At 38.7% G+C, this 12,432-nt stretch overlaps 3 protein-coding genes across 4 annotated transcripts in view; all 3 read right to left on the bottom strand.

Moving 5' to 3' along the window:
* The window catches only part of LOC140924912 (D-inositol 3-phosphate glycosyltransferase-like), an 11,255-nt gene extending 444 nt beyond the window's left edge, over window positions 1–10,811 (bottom strand). Inside the window, exons 1-6 of the mRNA XM_073374900.1 lie at window positions 10,441–10,811; window positions 8,020–8,093; window positions 6,709–6,768; window positions 1,804–3,040; window positions 1,418–1,510; window positions 326–403 (exon numbers count right to left, since the gene is read on the bottom strand). Coding sequence (XP_073231001.1) covers window positions 326–403; window positions 1,418–1,510; window positions 1,804–3,040; window positions 6,709–6,726 — 1,426 coding nt within the window. The 5' untranslated portion in view covers window positions 6,727–6,768; window positions 8,020–8,093; window positions 10,441–10,811. The remainder of the gene's footprint in view (window positions 1–325; window positions 404–1,417; window positions 1,511–1,803; window positions 3,041–6,708; window positions 6,769–8,019; window positions 8,094–10,440) is intronic.
* The window catches only part of LOC140924631 (uncharacterized), a 412,059-nt gene that overhangs the window by 50,319 nt on the left and 349,308 nt on the right, over window positions 1–12,432 (bottom strand). The gene's annotated exons all lie outside the window — the stretch shown is intronic.
* Window positions 1–12,432, bottom strand: part of LOC140924632 (uncharacterized) — a 135,491-nt gene that overhangs the window by 105,905 nt on the left and 17,154 nt on the right. The gene's annotated exons all lie outside the window — the stretch shown is intronic.

Raw genomic sequence — 12,432 nt, 5'->3', positions numbered from 1 at the left:
AGGACTTGACCACAGTTGGACAAAATGTGCCAAAATGCAAACAACAAATTCTGTACTCACCAGGTTCAACTCTGCGAAATATGAAGCACGCTCGAAATAGAGAGAGCGTGCGTCAAACCTGAGAAGTTTAAGTTTTGCTACTGAACGCAAGAGAGTGACTCCAGCATATTGAGTATCCATCTCTAAAGCAGGAGGGGGAAGGGGCGTGGCACAGGGCACAAAAACTTTTATGAACACAAGTTTGTCCATGCAGATCTTTCTACTTCCTATGTTGCTTTCAGTACTAAAATGGTTATAAACTTTATCATGCGGAAACAAACTTTACCTTCATCTCCCAAACATTTTGGGACTTTTGATGCTGGATTGCTACTCGGAGACAAAGGCCTTTTCCCTTTTTTTGAGCCTGAAATTAAACCAGACTAGCGATCAATTATTTTTGCTCATACACACCCAGCTAATTCCCCACAAAACTTGTGTTTGTATGTTTCTTTTGTCAAATGGGGAATTCAAATGTACCTCCCTGAAGACATTTTTGAGAAAACGGTTTCTCGTAGGCTTAACAGACTACTGGGGCTATCAGTTTATACGAAATTTTACAGTCGTGATTGATTAATAAAGTCTATCGTTTATTAGTGAAGAGTAATTAGGGGAGGGGAGGGGGCTTATTAACTTTCTTCCCCTAAAAAGGGAGGGGGGGTAACTAGAGGCAGGGGGCTTATTTGAGAGGGGAGTTTAAGGGGGAATTTACGGTAATCAAACAAAAACACAAAGCAGGTCAATTCTGCCGCCACAACAGTCTTAGATTCTGGATTTCAGGTACTGGGCTCCGGATTCCTTGTCAGCGGAACATGGATTTCGGATTACAATCATTAGCGAGATTCCAGATTCCTTGAGTTGGATTCCAAATTCCAAAAGATAAAGTTTCCTGGATTCCAGATTCCACTAGGAAAAGTTTTCCGGATTCTGGAAATTACCTTACATAGGGCCATCAATTGTAAGCTGATGGTCTATACATCGCGGCAAAGGCCAGCATGTCGAAGTACCAAGGTGAACATTTCACTTAGAATAACCCATACAAAAAACCAAGCCTACGGTGTATACAATTATGTTAAAACGCAATTTCCTTTTGCTCTGATCCATTACACTATTTAGCATTGGAAAAGTAAACCTGAAACGAATATTATTTGTTGGCATCTAACATTGTTAACCTGTAACCAGTGTGAAAATGTCTTGACCTTGTAAGTCAGTCTTAAACGAGTCTTGTTCGATGCTTCGACCATTTCTTTTTTATTTAACATCCCCACAAGGAATAATCATTAAGCCCAAATTAAAGTACATGTCCCAGACCTTCCTTACATAGAAAGCAATGAATTGCTCCAATGGACATATTGCACATGTCTCTAATATTCAAGTGTACCTTTATGAAGACGTCTTTCAGGAGGAGAGGGTTTTTCATCATGACAGATCACAGTTGTTTTCATAGATAAATTCTGCTCATCTGCAGTGGGACCTATAAAATGAGTACACCAATGTAGCAGTACAATAATTCTTTACTTTTGACCCTCAGGGACGGGAATAAGATGTTAAAAGGTATCGCGATTTTGAAACTCTCTGAAATTGGCAAATGTATGTGGGCAGACTTGTCTGGTGGAGTTGTTAAAAGACATAGAAAAATTTGTCGTTGTGAAGTTTTAACTAATGTTGTCATTGTAATTGCGTGAACTTACACATGTACATTTCCTAATGCCTGCCGCAAATTGCACCATACCAAGACCAATTTGTATTAAAAAGTGAACCTGTTACCTTGAGAAATGGCAAGCATTCGTTCCACAAGTCTATTGCAGTGATCCTGCCAGCTGTACATCTCGGCATACTCTCCTTGAAGAACCTTGGCCTCTCTCAGTCGCAGCTTCCTTTTCTTTTTCCGAACAGCTTTGATTGCATTGGCCCAATCTTTAGGATCTTCTGACTCCACCACACAATTTGAACCGTTCAGAACTTCCTGTAAGGCTTCGCCAAGACCAGAGTTCCCACTGACCAGCACAGGCAGACCAGCAGATAAAGCCTCAAGGGTGGCGAGACCAAAGCCCTCAGTTCGTGATGGCATTATAGCAAGATCTACTTCACAAAACAACCGGGCTAACTGCTCTCTACTTTCATTGAAACAACACACAGTTAGCTGACTTCGATCAATGCCTTGTTGGAGTAACAAATCTTTTACTTTCTCCTCTTCTCCACTTGGAGCTCCGACAAACAACAGCTTATAGGGCTGTGGCTCGTCTTTCAACTCTGCAATAGCACGAGCAGCAATGTCATATCCTTTCAGCCGAAAGTCTTCATTGTCACCACGTCCAAACAATAAAACACTGAATGTTTTTCTTTCTTCAGTGGCTTGCTTTACATCAGAAAACTCTGAGAAGATGCCTGGGGTAAGGTTGAGAACATCTTGATCTTTTCCACAGGCACGGAGATAACCTGAGAACGCTTCAGCCAGCTTGGGACCAACTGTTACAACTTGATCAGCTTTTTCACAGAGTTTTACCTCAGCCTGGTGCTTTTTCTTGCCTCTTGAAATGGCATCGGCGTAGGACTTGTACATACCAAGCTCTTCAGGAGCTGTATGAACGACCTGAATCCACTTGCACTGACACTGACGTTTTATACCCTGCACTTGCCGACCAAGAACAGCCCCATGTCCTATCACACAATCGACAGAATGGCTTTCAGGAGGAAAGGACAACCAGTCTACTGGGTTGTCATAACCTGGCATTTCTTCTGCTTCAATAAGATGTACATTGTGACTTGCAGCAACTCGTTTATCCTCTTGACTGCACTGAGGGAGATAAACATTGACATCCACTTTGGGGTGTTTTGCCAACTGAATGGCCAGCTCTCGGTTGATGGTTGACAAGCCTCCTTTTGTTGATCTCCATTCACTGCTTAACAGGGTTACCCTCAATTTCCTCGAGGAAGTGGATTCTGAATTGCTTTCATGGTCTTCCTGTGATGTAGAGGCTGTGCTAGGAAAGGATGACAATTCCTAAAAGAAGAGTGGCATTAATTTATTAAAGGGTTTATTAAAAAGGTAACCTGAGATCAGGCTCAATTTTAGCAGTTGTCATACATTCTCACTTACGTAGTCCCGCTAAAATTCTCTTTTCTTTTCGCCTTGCCTGCCGGAATGTTATTTACAAAGAGAAACGAAAACAGAGCATGATCTCAGGTTATTTAAAAGCATTTTTAATACAGTCTAAACTCTCCTTACGGACACTTCTATAATATGGACACCTCTCTATTACGGACAGTTCGTTTGGTCCCAGAAATGCCAAAAATCGTACATTCCCTACCTCTATAATACGGACACCTCTGTAAAGCAGACACTTGGTTCTGTCCTTTTGGTGTCCGTATTAAAGAGGTTTGACTGAAGTAAGTTCTTGCAAACTTTAATTGAGCATTGTCTTCCACTGCTTTTCTGTCAGCGAGTGCACTTGAAAAAACTGACTAGAAAAACATGCAGGACATTTTTTGACTTTGGGTTACCTGTGGTGTCTCATGTATATGTATTCTCGGTTTTCACATGACGTCACCAAAAATTCAAACTAAGAAACTATCGATTCTTCTGAGTTTCATGAGGTATTACAGCACCTAAACACCTTTATTTAAACCAAGTTTTGGTTCGAAATGGTTCTTCATTTTACGATAGAGGACGTTTAAATTTCTAGGCTTTTGAGTCACGCGGCATTTAGCTGGCAGCTGGGAAGGCTCTTATGTGGGTTAAAAACATTACCAATTTTTGGAGATTTTGCTATCTAAACATTGCTTGTCTCAGAATAAATATCACTTTAATCCTTTATGACTTTCTCAAGTGATGAATTCACGCACTAGTAGGAAAACTCAAAAACAGATGTTTCTGTTGGTTTCCGCCAGCCATATTTGTGCCCAGTATGATTTATTCATATGACTGAAAGGGAGGGGGACAGAGACAACTTACAGGGTGAAAGGTCAAAGATGACGCATGTTACTAAGAGGGTTTCAACAGTGCAGTACGCATGTACCACACTATGAGGTGTGAACTACTGTACATGTACGTAAACTTCCAATTTAATGATATGAAATGAATAAAAATGCTTTAATCGCTAGTCAAATTCTCTTAACTACATGTACTTCTTTTAACCCTTTCAAGTCTAATATCAAAATTCAAATTGTCATTTGTTTTCGTTATTTGTTTTCAATAGAAGTAGTGGGGAGAATTTGTTGAAGTATCAATAGAGTGTTTTCACATGACGTCATGGCGACCATATTAGTGTCCCAAAACAATGAAACGGCGGCCATGTTGGTGTCCCAAACCAGTCCTGTGGGAGTTGAACTCTTGTACTATGCAAACGCTTTCTTTTGTTCCAATAAATTTGCATAGATGCTGGTCACGTGAGTGGAAACACTCTATTAGATTCATCTAGTGTGATCAGGTCCTCAATTCTCATGACCACTGTGTTTTATAAAGAAGTGATACTACAAGGAGAAATTTGACACTGATCACTCTTAGGGCTTAAAGGGTTAAGGAATGCACAGAGATCATTCTGGAGAATTTTTATGTGGATACTGGTGCTTAAAGGGTTGAAACAAGCCATTGAACCCTACACAGCAACAGCTTATCTTGGTTTGAGTACTGTGAATTGCGAAGAACTATTCCAGCCAAAATTCCCCCACCCCTCCCTGGATGGGATACTAGTCCACCACAGCATTGCTCCCAATGCCAGTCCCAGTAGCCAGTTTAAAAAAAATCACAAAATTAAAGACTTGTGAGAAGACAGGTAAAGGAAGAAATAGTTTCTTGACTAAGATCAAAACTCAAAAAAAATTATGTTGTTAGTAAAATCTATATTTGATTAGATTTTTACTAAGTCAGATAATGTTACCTTTTCACCAGATATTTAGAATTTAAAGCTTAGATTTAGAAATACTATTCAAATTTTTTCTCTACCATTCTTTTTGCTTACATCTATGTTATCCCTTTGACGAAATTATTACATTTTTGAAAAACCTATGTATTTTTCTGTAATTCCGGATAATGCACACAATCTTTTGAGATTATGACACTAGTCATTCTGTTGTTTTCTACAAAATAATTTTTTGACATCATAGATCACGTTTAATCTACTTTTACATGTTACAGATCATGCCTGTTAAATAAAAGGGGAAAACACAAAAAGACAGAAAAAATACTCACAATACTCAAAATACTGTCTTAAAATTTGTGCTTGGTAACGTACAAAAGGAATGTTTAAGAAGGAATCCACCAGGAAACTGAGTAATTTTAATTCTCAGTGGACAAAAAGCTTGTACCTGCAGAATAATTTTTAAAAGGCCTCGGGAAGAAAAAAATTCATTAAAAAATTATTATTCACTCGATCGTACTTAAACCAACGATTTTGTAACTAGGGCACATAAGGCTTTATTCTGGCCATTTTTGAGGCCAGGTCATATTTTGACTATTTCCTCATCTTAAGTTGATAATTACGTGGAGCTGCTCTTAACAATATTGCATTCTTTTTACATTTTCAAGAGCTAAAGATGTAAGTGGTCATCTGTAATAACACCAAAGAGAATTTCTCATGGGATTCCAAGAAAATGAATGTCAAATTTCACAAGAATTGTGAAAACACAGGAAAAATTCTGGAAATTTAATGTGTAAGATGTAATTTTGTGAAATTTGACATAATTATTCATTTTCTCGGGCTCCCATGAGAAATTTTCTTTGGTGTTAATACAGAAGACTAATTACATCTCTACCCCTTGAAAAATGTAAAAAGAATGCGATATGCCTTAAACATTCTGGTGCAGCATTTTTGTCCACTAAAAATTAAAATTACTCAATTTCCTGGTGGATTCCCTCTTTATTTAACCCACTGTAAGAATCACTGAGAATTTAGTATTACTTTTGAACGATATTGTAGTGAAGTTGATCTTTAGTATGAAAACTTTAACAAGTGACAAGTACGTTTGTGCATATTTTGAAAAAGTGTCCTGAAAAGTGAGTAAACAGTGTAGATCTATCACGTACACAACTGAAATTAGTCCTGATGTCTTGACGAGATGTAGTTATTAACAATTGCATTGTTTCTTCGCCTCCATATATCTAAAATGGTTCCCTTGGGAGTTTACAGATTGACACATGCACTCAGGGAGGGGGTGGTGGGGTAGGGGTTGGGAAACTTCCACGTTTGGCTTACTCAGTATGTGCAGCTCTGCAGGGTAGAGGTTTATGGGAATTCAATCTTAAAAAAAAGTATTCAATGTCACTATTTAGCATTTTAAACAGGTAAGCAATTTGAATCCATTTTGCTTTAAACAGGGTCAGAATCGAAGGGTTTTAGCAGCACAGACCCAACCAGACTTCTTTTAAACCACCTCCCGCACCCCCCGCCCCCCCCCCCCCCACAAAAGTTTCTTCCCTTATGCATAAGGATAGTACTGTTATTACTTTGACGGTTTTTTCCGCGTTAAAAATCAAGAGATGGAACAGAGGGGGCTCAAATCAGACCTCCCCTGATTCAAAGTCTGATATGATTAACATCCCTCCAACATTCAAAACCACAACTAGAACTAATTCTCACACCTCAAACCTTACAACTTGTTTACAAGATACCAAGAAAAATCAACCTTCACTTGACTAACACTATTAGCTAACAGATGACAAATTTTGCTTACTTCCATCAGCCTGGACATCACAGGAATCCTAAAAATCCTTCAACACTGCAGACATGAACACTACAACAGGAACAGAGAAAGAAAGTACACATTGTAAAAAATGGTACAATGTTGTAAACTACATGAACCATTTGACACTTTCTTTTTGTGGGAGTTTAATTAATTATATAATAATTTGTGGATTTATGACTTTTTGTAATTCGCAACAACTAATAATTAGTTGTTGGACCTATCCCAATTATTATTATTGGGTACAGGTAAACCAATATTTGAAAATGTTGTGGGTAAAATCTGTTCTCAGGGTAAACCAGAATTTCATTGTCACCTACACACTGTACATCTGTATGATTAATACAGGCTAAGAGAGAAAGGAAATTCTGAACCAAACTAGGTTTAAAATAATATTATATTCCTGCCCCTGGTTGTTCAAACACTGGATAGTGCTATGGATGAATTTCTATCCAGCGATATAGAGATTTATCAAGTGGATAGCGTTCAAACGCTGGATAGTGCTTAGGATGAATCTCTAACCAGCGATATAGAGATTTATCAAAAGCCACCAAAATAAAAGCCACAAGGTAAGATATGAATAAAGTAGTGCTAAGTGGGCTGGCACTTTAAGGGTAACTTTGCATTACAGCTACACATAAACATTCTAATTCTTTATAAAGGTGTATGTTTCAAAAGAATAACCTCTTTCTACCCCAACTTTATTAGCATTAATGCTTTCTTCAAAAGAGTATTAATTTTATTCCATAAGTATGCTGACAGAAGAAGGGGAGTCCTAGACTCCACTGTCTGGAGGATACTGAGGTGTACATTCCCCAGGGGGGAGGGGTAGACATCTTTCATTTCTTGAGCCTAAACAGGCATGTTCTGCTGAACAGGGTAGGGTTTATGGGCGTCTTAAGTCTTAAACAATTTATAAAATTTCACTATTTAGCATCTTGAACAGGGTGTCTAGAGCTATAAACAAGGTGTGAATATTTGGTGATCCACAGTCTACAAGTATGATTCCATCATTATTATTATGTTAATCTAATCTCATGATGCCAGTTTAAGGAAATGGATCAGGGTCATGAAATGAGTTTTCTTATCTTAACAGGGTGGTGAAGAGAATGGTTTTTGTTTAAATAGGATGAAGGTTTGAAGGCCTTTTGGCACTAAACCCCTACCCACAATTCCCTTCAGTGTTCCCCCACCCAATCCCCGCCACCCCAGGGAATTTTAATACTATAAAACTAAATATTTCTTCTACAATAATAAAATTCTGATTGTGACAAAATTATCAAATAATTCCAAATATCTTACCAAAGCTTGGTACATGGATCCTTGACCTCTGAAACCCACACATCATGAAATTGGAACTGATTGGTAGCAGGAACCTTCATAATAAAATCAAGGGCAATGGGTAAAGACAAAGAGCAGTTCGCTTAGTTACATATAAATATTGCTTTTATAGAACCAGTGCTGCTGCACTGCCAGGCTGATGGTACTGTTACTCACCAGTCACTAAACCTCCCCCCTCCCCCTCCCCCCCACTCAGCCAAGATATCCATGTACTGTAGCAGGGCATTTGACTGGTAGGCTTTGCAAATGTGACTTCAGGATTTCAAAAAGGAAAAGTATTAATCCTTTTCCCATTTGTATTTGTAACACCTTCTTTGAGTTACTTCAATTCTATGATGGTTTGTAGCTTCATGCTAGTATCATGTACAGGACTTTGATATTCACATTGCCACATTTTAGGCAATTACTCTATTTCTTGGAATAAACTCACGCTCTAATGACCCACCTCCTCCAAAAAGGTGCCCACCTCGTAGGCCATGTATATATGTAATATCAAACAAGCGCATCTTGTGAATAAACTCTCCCCCCCCCCCCCCAATAGGACTGAAGATACTCTGGATTTCAAGTGATGGGGATGATCGAATGGGGGCAAAAATCAAAACCCAAAGAAATCCCTAGGGCTTCCGACAAAACCCCCTCAAAAATCCCTGGACCAAAAATTAACCCAAAAAAATCCCATGCCGAATTTCTAAGCCTTAAAAATTTGCAGAAGGCTTTGAATGATATAACACAAAAAACATGAACAATAGAAATTGAATGTTTGTGTTGGTTTATTCATCATACCATCTGAATATACAGATTGTTTTGAATACCCCAAAAAATTCCCTACTTAAATCAAGCCACCCAAAAAAAATGCTTGCCAAATTTTTCTACACCCAAAAATCCAAGAGTCTAAAATGTCAAACTCAAAAAATCTTTCGATTATCCCCATCACTTGAAATCCGGAGCACCACTTCCCCCCTGCTGGTTCCCTCCCCTTCCCTTCAGTTTCTTAAATACTGGTAGTAAGGATACAAGGAAAACATGTTTCTATTTCCACTTAATTGTTGAGAGAAACAATATTTGATGATAATAATGAGATAAAACAAACTACATGTAATACATGTTAAGTGTGTAATTATGGGCCTGTGGTACACTTAATTACCAACCATGTACTGTTTTAACATGCACAGATGAAAGGCAATCATGTAGGCTTATTGTTTACATAATTTTCTTTACTATTTAAAATAAAGCTAAAATAAAGCTACAAATAATATTATTCATTGAAAAGAAAACCTACTCCCAATAAGTGCCCTTAGTTTTAGCTGAAATTTGTAAAAAGAGCCTGGGTGCTTATAAGAAAAAATCAGTGACTTTTTAGTGGTATTCTAATGAGTCTATGATGCTACAATTTAGTTTCTAATAGTTGAACCCAATGATAGACCTTCAACAAGCCATAGGAATTTGGTGGTATCTGATCCACCCATAACCACACATTTTATGGATCCTCGTTCCTTCAAGATTTTCGCAGGTGAATGGGTTCACTTAAAGCATGTGTCTGTGATGAAATGTCATAATTATTCTTTGCTTCACACCAACTGGAGATTCAGTTATACGTACTGTACATTATCACATTCAGAATTTTTCACTAACATTTCTAGGGGTGACTCATCCATCCTAATGCATCAGAAAGTGGCTCATATATCAAGGCTAGTATTTTTTCTGGTTTTTACGGTGGGGGTGCTATTGTTGTCACATCCTTATTTGCATGGTGAAAACAATAGTCCGCAGTCTGCGTTTTACATCGACTGAACCAAGACTCGACTATGGTTGGGTAGTGGAAAACATTACTTTTTTTTGCCATTCTTTCAGGCCTGTTTAACTAACTTGTGCTTATTCAGATGTGGTTTTAAAAATTTCTTTCCCTACTGAAAATCAGGTGTAAAATTTGTCTACATGAGCTCAAAATCTAAGTAAAATACTAGTAAATACTAGTCATGTTCCAACACTTTATAACCTCTCATTTCATTAATTTGATCCCTACAACTAGTGTACATATCACAGCTCTTATGGTTAACAGCTTGGTTTCTTTGTCAAATTTGTTTGTACATTATTTTTCCAATGAATCCAGTAAGTCCTTGAATAAGCTGGAAAATCACTCAAATATTTTCATGTTGGAATTTTATAATGTAGTCAAGGGCTTCATCAACAAAGCCTTTTTGAAAAATAGAAAGATACTATTGTATATGAACAATCATGTTTACTGTATTTGCAAGGCATGACCAAGTTTCTGTCATCTGCCGTTATCGTGTTTCAAAATCTCTCTCAATTAATGGGTGGCCATTTCGCAGGGACAAATCAAAACGGCCGTAATAAACAAGGTTCCCGAAAAAACTTGGTAACCGTAATTTGCAAGACCCATTTTCTTTAGAGTCACGCGATCTGTCTACGTGTACTCGACTGCAGAAAGATCAGCGCTTGCAGATGCCTTAGGGCCTACGAGAAAAGTGATAAGGTGCTTCTTTTCTTCTCAAACGTAAAAACTTCAGAGAGGCCTTGTGAATTCAAAGGAACAAAGTAAGATTATAAATTCGATGGCTCACCTAAACTTCGAGAATTCCGCAACGAAAATGCAGCCATGTGGAGGCCATCTTCACTACAATTTCGTCACAGCTACATAATTAAAAACTTGGTGAGAAGATTGAGTCAGCCCATGATTGCTAGACTGATAAAAACAGCTAGATGTTTGCAAATTCTCCACGAAATTGGACAGATTCTCTCTTACCAGTACAGGGAAAAAACTTCCGCCTCAGTTTATCGTGCAAGAATGTGTTAATTGGTCTAACGCTGACATGTGATGTGTCACGTGAGAAATATCGAACTTGTAAAGGTCGAAGAGCGGCAGAGCCCACAGAGGACTTAGATGCAAGGAAAATGGAAGCATTCCAATTGAATACGAAAAAACGCAAAAAGCATAAAATGTGACAATAAAAAGCAGCAAAAGAACACACAGCTTCTCGCTGCGGGACGTAATGATAGCCCAAATGGGCTAGAGGAGCACTCGGCAAAGTGTTATACGAAGAGGGTCCATGAACCTTTCCACCCCCCCCCCCCCCCCCCCGCTATCCTTTTACAAACCATTTTTGACAGAAAAGGTTCCCCTTTCGTATACCTTCTATTGACAAATGACACCCCTCTAACTGCCGTAAATGCACTATTATTTGCAGATCATGAATAAATCCCTAAGCCGGGTGGTATTTGTGACCCTTTTACAGCCACAAAATGCATCTGGTATTTATCCCGTTTGATTTTCCGTAATCTTCAACTTCTACTTTTCCTACCCATTCGTACCTGAAGCCTAAACAACCAAACAAAATTACTCCTTTCAAGCGGAAGTGACGGAACCTCCCCATATAGGTCATCATAGGTAGAACACCCCCTCCCCACTCCCCCCGCTTATCTGAAGGTCTGAATCCGTCACAGTAATGTACAATGCAAACCTGCGCAGATGTTAGGATTTTGCGTCGACGGCTTTATTCCGCTAATACTTTTCTGTTATAGTCCTACTAACATAAGTCAAGGTTTTGTTTTTTAACATGGGTACTTCGATGCTATGAATGGGTTTGGAAGAATTACCGTAAAATTCCGAAAATAAGCCCCGGGGCTAATATTTTTCACAGACCCTTTTTGAGGGGCTTATTTTCGGAGGGGCTTATCTAGGGAGGGAAATTTGAGTTTCAAAATTGATTGCGCTAGCCTTATAGTTGGAAGTAAATTTACCGTTTTTGCTTTGTTCTTCTTTGTATCTGAGGGGCGAGGGCAATTTTCCAAGTACAAGCCCCTGGGGGGCTTATATTTGGAGGGGCGATTTAACGGAGGGTTTTTTGCGTTACCGGTTTGGGGGGCTTATATTTGGAGGGGCTTATACATGGAGGGGCGTATTTTTGGAATTTTACAGTAACTGGATAAGACAGAGTAATGTGACAGTGTTTAGAAGACCAAACGGTCTGGTAAGTTATTGCACACGGTGAACTGTAGACGGTCACAAACTGAGCCTTGTGAGTACTGATGTCAGAATGTCAAGGGCTATGTTGTAAGAGAGTGTTTTTTTGTATTGTAAGCGAGGTTGATGTGAGAAATAAAGTTGTCATATTAAAAATTGTCGCTTCTTTTGAGTTTCTACCAAAGTGGCAAATGATGAAACAGGACACCCACCCGTCCCTTTTGATATCACTTCCTTCTCATTGACACCCACAGTGACAACTAGACCACAGAAACAGGACTAGGTTCCTAGCTCTTTTCGCAAAGCAGCGACTTCATTTACGCATCCTTCAAAATAGAATGGATTTGTGTTGTCAATAAGATGTACGAGCCTCGATAGTGAGCTAGTTCCAG

The sequence above is a fragment of the Porites lutea genome, chromosome 14, assembly GCF_958299795.1.
Source record: "Porites lutea chromosome 14, jaPorLute2.1, whole genome shotgun sequence".
Lineage (NCBI taxonomy): Eukaryota > Metazoa > Cnidaria > Anthozoa > Scleractinia > Poritidae > Porites > Porites lutea.
Note: the sequence above shows the minus strand (reverse complement) of the source record. Positions and strands in the feature narration are given on the sequence as shown.